Source organism: Garra rufa, chromosome 16, assembly GCF_049309525.1.
Source record: "Garra rufa chromosome 16, GarRuf1.0, whole genome shotgun sequence".
NCBI classification, from domain to species: domain Eukaryota; kingdom Metazoa; phylum Chordata; class Actinopteri; order Cypriniformes; family Cyprinidae; genus Garra; species Garra rufa.
In genome coordinates this window covers 22980239-22988483 of record NC_133376.1, presented here as the reverse complement: position 1 = coordinate 22988483, position 8245 = coordinate 22980239, and the positions used below count along the sequence as shown (strand labels likewise).

The window sequence follows — 8245 nt, the reverse complement described above, 5'->3', positions numbered from 1 at the left end:
AAGGTTTTGTAAGCACAATTTATTGGCACACAAAATGGCAAAGCATACATACAAGACTTTGGATATGACACAAAAAACGGCTCTGCTAAATATTTTACAAACTGTGCAGAGTTTCAATAATACAAGGTGGGTGGCTGATATTGTGTCTTGTCATTTTGTTGGTTTTGGAAATATCTTAGGCTTTGCAATAATATTCAGGGAATATGTTTTGTAATGACAAAATACAAGAACAAAGAAACTGATTAATTAACAAAAAAATATTTGGCTGTTTGTCATCATCATCATCATCTTCATCACTGTGTCTCTTAAAGGGACTTTAAGAACCGTTTCCAAATCCAATGAACAGTATATGAACAAATACTGTAAAAACAAGCTACAGTAATGACAAAGCTGTATAAAACGGATCACATAATTTGCTAAAAGGGATCTGCATTGATGATTTTTAGATAAAAAGGCTGTTTTCCTGTTAAAAGTAGGGTGAAGCTAGACACAATGAATGTCATAAAGCTAATGAACAGTATAATTGTGGCTGGATTTACAGTAAGCTATATTTAATGTTGTCAATTCTCAGTATGGTGTTCATTCCTGAGTATGAAATCTGTTATTTTCAGATAAAAAAAAAAAAAGACAACAAATAGTAAACGTCAAAACAGCTGCCGTTTACATCCAGGTCTGATGACTTCACTGACATCAGATGAAGCAGAATGCATTTTTATTGTCAAAGTCACAACCCTGGTTACTGTGCTTCCAAACTGATAGTCCAACATGACTTCAAACGTCTGGAAATAAACATGTTACCGATTCTGAAATGTCATGCAGAAAGATATCATATTCCATTATGAAAATAAGTCAATACAGGGAGAGAAGCAACCGATGGACAAATATGCTTCTCATATGTGCCTGCCTGTCAATAAAGAAACTCCCAATGTTGATGGTACAGTACAAGGAGAATACAGAATAATCACAAATGAATAAAAAAAACACCGACTTTGAAATCAAATCTGAATTTTTGAATTAAAATACAACCTGTAAATGGCAACTGGTGATGTTTTTTCTTTCGATGCAAGCTGTCTTTGTTAATACAGTCTGTTGGGTTGAAGAAAAGCAAGGCGGTTCACTTTTAATTGAAAGCAGAGGGAAAAAGACAATAGCCAAACGAATTCCAATAAAAATGCAAATGTTCAGGGATTGGTCTCAGTGGATGCCTCTGCAGTTCCAGTCTCCAGTGAGAAGACAGTCAACATGACCGTCTCCTCAGCGATTGGTTGATATCGAGTGCGGCTGCCAGTCGGAGTCACTATGGAGATGTGTGATGAACTGCGAGACGGATCGTTTTTTTTACATTGATTGTTGGGCTAAAGTTGTCCCAAATTCAGGTCTGTGTTAATTCAGATTGCTCATTCAGCCTCAATTAAATCAAGTTCCTCCGAAAGTCAGATTTCTTGCGCTAGCTAGACAAATCCTCAAAAATCCAGTGAGCAAATATTGCTGCCAAAGTCTGGTCTGTAAAGTTCTTCAGTGTTTCTGGTGAAAATGGATGACATCATTGACACCATGACATGGGATTTACATCATTCGAGGGTAAAAAGTGAGGTCAGAGAGAAAGAGCGCCGCCCTGGTGGTTCAATGGGGCGTTGCGTGTGTTGTCTCCTACTGAGAGGGCTGCGAGGCCGTACTCTCTGGCTTGCTGTCTTGTCCTGTGGGCGGCTTGCTGTTCCAGGGGCCGTTGTTGCCGAGCGCCGGTGAGCTCGTGAAGTCGTCATCATCATCCAGGCCGTTGGTGGCGTCGTATTGTGTGTTTTCTAGCCGCGTGATCAGACGCTCGTCCTCGTCGCCAAACTCCCCGCCCATCAGTGTGGGCTCACCTACCACCATCACGTCCTGTAATGCATACAGTTATACAATCAGAAAACTAAGAAAAGAACAACAATGAAAGGCAGGTTTCATATTTAAAGGTCCCATATTGTCAAAATCGAAATTTCCTGGCTTTTTTCATGATAACTGAGGTCTAGGGGCTATGTAACTACCATATGAGTTTCAAAACAGTCAGTCCACAGCAAACTGCACACAGCCTGAATAAAGTAGCCGTTTCTTTTCACGAGCCACTGTGACTTCCGTAAAAATATGACATCCGATCTACTCAGTCACCGCCTTCAGTCACCACCCCGAGCACCAAACACCGTCCCACCATCCTTTTGTGAAACCTCGACAACTTCGCGTCCATGCCATTGCTAAGCAACAACAACACAAAAACAAGTGGAGAAAACCCTGTTCAGTCGATAGATGTCAAAGCTACATCATTACACAGGCTTCCGAACAACGTGAATATAAGAGACCAGTGGCACGTAAGCTTCAGCCTCTTTCACACAGCGATTCCGGTAAATACACGGATAATGTGTCCCACGATTTGTTCCGGAATTGCTTAATTAGGTTCATTCACAGTTCGGAATCTGTGCGTGCTTTACACACAACCCATACAGACATGTGACGTTTGGATGTGAGATGTAATGCGACGCATACATTTCTCTAAACTGAAACTAACCTGATATTCAGCGCTGATAGTGAGGAGCGGCCTGATCGCTGCTTCATTCCACTTTGCACGTATTTTTTCCGTCGTGAAGAGTCGCAGGGTAAAGTGACTGAATCAGCGCGCATTGTGAAAGGGGCTTTACTAAAGCAACAGTTACGTAGCTACTGCATTCAGTGTTTGAAAAAGAAAAAACATTAATGATCATTCTGAAATATCCTGTTGAGTATCAGCAGGCTAGACTCTCTCTATGGCTCTGGGCTAGGCTACAGCATACATGACCATAGTTACTTGTGGCTGGCTTGGATGTGCGTCACTCAGAAAACAACAGGCCAATCAGAAGAGAGGCTCATGAATATTAATTAGATAGGCCAAAATCGACCTGTTCTTGACAGAGCTCCTAAAAAAGGAGCTGTAAAAATATATTGAGATGGATTTTGGAACTTACACTGCAGATATATATTCTTAAGGACATCAACAACTAAAATAAACCTCCAGAAATGTGTACAATATGGGACCTTTAAGAAGAAAATTTGGTTAAAGATAAAGAGAAAACTATGGGAGCCCATTTCCACCACTGAATAAAAAAGGGGGGCTATTCACAAGTCACAATTCTGACTTTTCTGAATTCTTTTCAGACAGTTCTGACCCTCAGATTAGCCTGATATAAACTTGCAGTTTTTACTTTTTTTCTCATAATTGTAAGATATAAACCCACAATTGCGAGTTATAAAGTCAGAACTTTATAATTCAAAATTTTACGTCACGCAACTCTGAGTTTTTTTTTTTCTCAGAATTGTAAGATATAAACAAGTTGTAAAGTCCAATTCCGAGGGAAAAAAAGGACTGATATGTTCTCAAAACTGCGAGTTTATATCTCACAATTCTCACTTAATGGCTCACAATTTTTTTATTAAGTCAGAATTGCGAAACAGCCTTTTTTCCTCAGATTAGCAGGATACAAACTAGCAATTTTCACCTTTTTTCTCATAATTGTGAAATATAAACTCGCAATTGTGAGTTATGAAGTGAGAATTGCGAGATATAAAGTCAGAATTGTGGGATATAAACTCACAATTCTGACTTTTTCTCGCAATTCTGACTGTTTTTCTCAGAATTGTGAGATATAAACTTGCAATTGTGAGTTACAAAGTCCAATTCCAAGGGAAAAAAAAACGATTTTTACGCAATTCCAATTTTTTTTCTCTGAATTGCCACTTTATTTTCTCAGAATTCCAAGTTATCATCTCACAATTCTGACTTTTTTCTCACAATTTTAAGTTTTTATCTCACAATTCTGACTGTTTTTCTCACAATTTTAAGTTTTTATCTCACAATTCTGACTGTTTTTCTCAGAATCGTGAGATATAAACTCGCAATTGCAATTTCTAAAGTCAGAATCGTGAGATATATACTCGCAATTCTGACATTTTTATGCAATTCTGACTGTTTTTCTCAGAATTGTGAGATATAAACTTGCAATTGTGAGTTACAAAGTCCAATTCCAAGGGGGAAAAAAAACGATTTTTACAATTTTTACTTATTAACTCGCAATTTTGTTATAGTGTTTAAGTGACTTTTTTCTCAGAATTGAATTTGAATCTTGCAATTCTGACTTTTTTTCTCACAATTTTGAGTTTATATCTCGCAATTCCAACTTTTTTCTCAGAATTGCCACTTTATTTTCTCAGAATTCCAAGTTTTTATCTCACAATTCTGACTTTTTTCTCACAATTTTAAGTTTTTATCTCACAATTCTGACTGTTTTTCTCAGAATCGTGAGATATAAACTCGCAATTGCAATTTCTAAAGTCAGAATCGTGAGATATATACTCGCACTTCTGACATTTTTATGCAATTCTGACTAATTTTCTCAGAATTGTGAGATATAAACTTGCAATTGCGAGTTATAAAGTCCAGTTCCGAGGGGGAAAAAGACTAATATGTTCTTAGAAATGCGAGTTTATATCTCACAATTCTCACTTACAGCTCAAATTTTTTTAAAGTCAGAATTGCAAATTAGCCTATAAACTTGCAATTCTGACTTTTTTCCTCAGATTAGCAGGATACAAACTAACAATTTTCACCTTTTTTCTCATAATTGTGAAATATAAACTCGCAATTGTGAGTTATGAAGTGACAATTGCGAGATATAAAGTCAGAATTGTGGGATATAAACTCACAATTCTGACTTTTTCTCGCAATTCTGACTGTTTTTCTCAGAATTGTGAGATATAAACGTGCAATTGTGAGTTACAAAGTCCAATTCCAAGGGGAAAAAAAACTATTTTTACAATTTTTACTTATTAACTCGCAATTTTGTTATAGTGTTTAAGTGACTTTTTTCTCAGAATTGAATTTGAATCTTGCAATTCTGACTTTTTCCCTCAGATTAGCAGGATACAAACTTGCAATTTTGACCTTTTTTTTTTTCTCATATTTGTGAAATATAAACTCACAATTGCGAGTTATAAAGTGAGAACTCTGACTTTTTTCTAGCAATTCTGTTTTTCTCAGAATTGTGAGATATAAACTTGCACTTGTGAGTTTCTCACAATTCTCACTTATTAACTCGCAAATGACTTTTTTCTCAGAATTGCAACTTTATTTCTAAGAATTCAAAATTTTATCTCACAATTCTGACTGTGTTCTCACAATTACTAGTTTTTATCTCACAATTCTGAATTTTTTCTCAGAAATGTGACTTTATTTCTCAGAATTTCGAGTTCTTATCTCACAATTCTGACTGTTTTTCTCAGAATATAAGATATAAACTTGCAATTGTGAAATACAAAGTCCAATTCCAAGGGGAAAAAAAGAGTTTATATCTTACAATTCTCAATAACTCACAATTTTGTTATAAATTCAGAATTGCAATATAAGCTCACAATTCTGATTTTTATATATATATATATATATATATATATATATATATATATATATATATATATATATATATATATAAAATGTATATAAATAAATTAATTTATAAAACATAAAATATAATACCTAAAATAGATGAGTGATTCATTGTGTCAAGATGTGATAGTTGTTATTAATTGCGATCAATTGTGTGATTATTTAGTTACAATGTTTGAATCTACGCACAGGCTCACAATATCTGCAGCTTTGCTCTAGTGCAGTCTTTTGCTCTTTTCTTTCTCTCTCTCTAGTTGAACAGCTTGTATTGCTGCTTGATATTGGTGTGTGTCTTACCATATTATTTTAATGTATCATCTTAATTATGAACACAATAGTTTGTAGTGCAAACAGTTTTGCTGTTTACTGCACTTTGTTATTCTTTTTGTTATTTCCCTACAGCTGCTTATGAACCGGAAATCTCACACATTGCCAGAAAACAGCTTACTTCTGCATTGAAAAATAAGGTGGATAGGTTATGAGAGTGCAAGCAAAAGATACGCATGGAAAAATTAACTATTTAAAAAAAGTTTACATTATTTTAAACACTTTAATCTGTTGTATTTTTGCACTTTGTACTTTTAACCATGAATGTTTTGGTCAAATGCAGAGACAATTAGTCCACTTTCAGCTTCTTGTACATTTTGTCTTTACTGGATTTGTTGCTTTTAATTAAAATGTCTAAAACAAGACGCATTTAAAAAGCTGAGTGTGTTTATAATGAAATATTTATGCACAGTCAAATTCTCTAGTGTCATACTGTAATTTGGTGGAAGTTAACTGAAATGTGTGTAGTAGTGTGTGACACTTCAGTATGACATTAAAATTAATTGATTTCTTTAATGACAGACACAATGAAATTGAATGTCAGTGAGCCAAAATCAATGTGATTGCATCTCAAATGCATTTTAGCACTTAATTCATATTAAATTGTGAAAAATGTGCAATAAAGAAACTGAGCCCAGAAACACTTTACAATAAGGTTCAATGTCTGGCATTAGTTTCTGGTAGCCATTGACTTAAAGGGATAGTTCACCCAAAAATGAAAATTCTGTCATTAATTACAAACCCTCATGTCGTTACAAACCTGTAAGGCTTTCATTCATCTTCAGGACAAATAAAATATTTTTGATGAAATCCAAGAGCTTTCTGACCCTGCATAGACGGCTACGCGGCTGACACGTTCAAGGCTCCGAAAGGTAGTAAGGACATCATTAAAATCAGTGGTTCAACCTAGAGCTGCACAATTAATCGTTTAAAGATCAAAATCTCGATTCAAACACTCACGCAAATTTATTTCTAAATCACAATGATTCTCCTGTGTCTATTAAACATTTGTAAAAGTCTTACCGGAACATTCAAATCTGTGTTCATACTGCTACTGACACAAAGAGTAGACAGTTACCATGCTTAAGTAAGAAACAGCTTCACAAACAGTTTTTTCTTATTGTCATTTATATTATCACAGAAATACTGGGATTAAAGGTTATACTTTGGATATAAACATTGATGTCTATGGTAGGGATCAAAATAGAGCAAGTCATCTTTTGAAAGTATTGCATTGTTTTGCCACTAGGTGGCAACAAGTAACTGTTAAAAATATATTTGTCATTGAATCATTCATTCCAGAGATTTGTTCAAAATCACTGATTCATCCAGTATTGAAACAAGTGAGTCATTGAATCATTCATTCAAACAACTTTTTCATAATTGTAAAATTAAAAATGGGTGTAATAAATATTATATTTTAAATACATATATTATATATTAAAATGTTTAATAATTCATTCAAATTAATGAAACACGTTTAAACAGACTGCAGTAATTAATATTTTGTCACACATTGTTGTGTTTCATTTAGAATCGTCTGAGAATTGTGATCTCTTTGGGAAAAAAAAAATCATGATTCTCAATTTATCCGGAATCGTGCAGCTCTAGTTTAACCTTAATATATTTTTGTGTGCAAAGAAAACAATAACTACTTTATTCAACAATTTCTTTGTTATTTCATGACATCTGTGGTTCAACCTTCATTTTACTTTTTGTCCACAATAAATACTTTTTGTGTGCAAACCCCCCAACATAACTACTTTATTAAACAATTTCTTAGTTATTTTGTTATGGCATTTGTGGCTCAACCCTAATTTTACTTTTTGTGGGCAAAGAAAACAAAAATACCAACTTTATTCAAAAATTTCCTGGTTATTTTTGTTTTCTTGGTGCACAAAACGTATTCTCGTAGCATCATAAAATTAAAGTTGAACCAGTGATGTCACATGGACTATTTGAATGATGTCCTTACTACCTTTCTAGGCCTTAAATGTGTCAGTTGCTGTCTACGCAGGGTCAGAAAGCTCTTGGATTTCATCAAAAATATCTTATTATATATATATAGATGAACAAAGGTCTTACGGGTTTGGAACAACATGAGGATGAGTAATTAATGACAAAATTTTTGGGTGAACTATAACTTTAACGCTTGTTAACCAACTGAACTTTAAACATAAAGTGTTTGTGTACTTACCATCCCTTATTTTCCTGTTTATTACTAGCTTTTAGACTCCTTAATACCCTTCATACTACTGGACATGCACTCTTTGCATATCCAGCCTCTTGATTCAGCTCTTTTACTGTTTCATTGCTGTTTATTTGTGCGTCGACTCTAGTGTCGTCTCGTGAGAGCTTTGGCTGAGACCCCAGAGTCACTGTCAGTGCTTCCCACCCCTCTGCTTCTTAATTACTCTCATTCATTAAGGTGGGCTTTTTGACTAAATAACAATATCCACACACTGATTTGTC

At 34.7% G+C, this 8245-nt stretch overlaps 1 protein-coding gene across 2 annotated transcripts in view; it reads right to left on the bottom strand.

Annotated features, from left to right (window-relative positions):
- ldb2a (LIM domain binding 2a) overlaps positions 1 to 8245 on the bottom strand; it is a 79798-nt gene continuing 71553 nt past the window's right edge. For both annotated transcript variants that reach the window (XM_073820875.1, XM_073820874.1), the window contains exon 9: positions 1 to 1881. In XM_073820875.1, coding sequence (XP_073676976.1) covers positions 1651 to 1881 — 231 coding nt within the window. In that variant the 3' untranslated portion in view covers positions 1 to 1650. The remainder of the gene's footprint in view (positions 1882 to 8245) is intronic.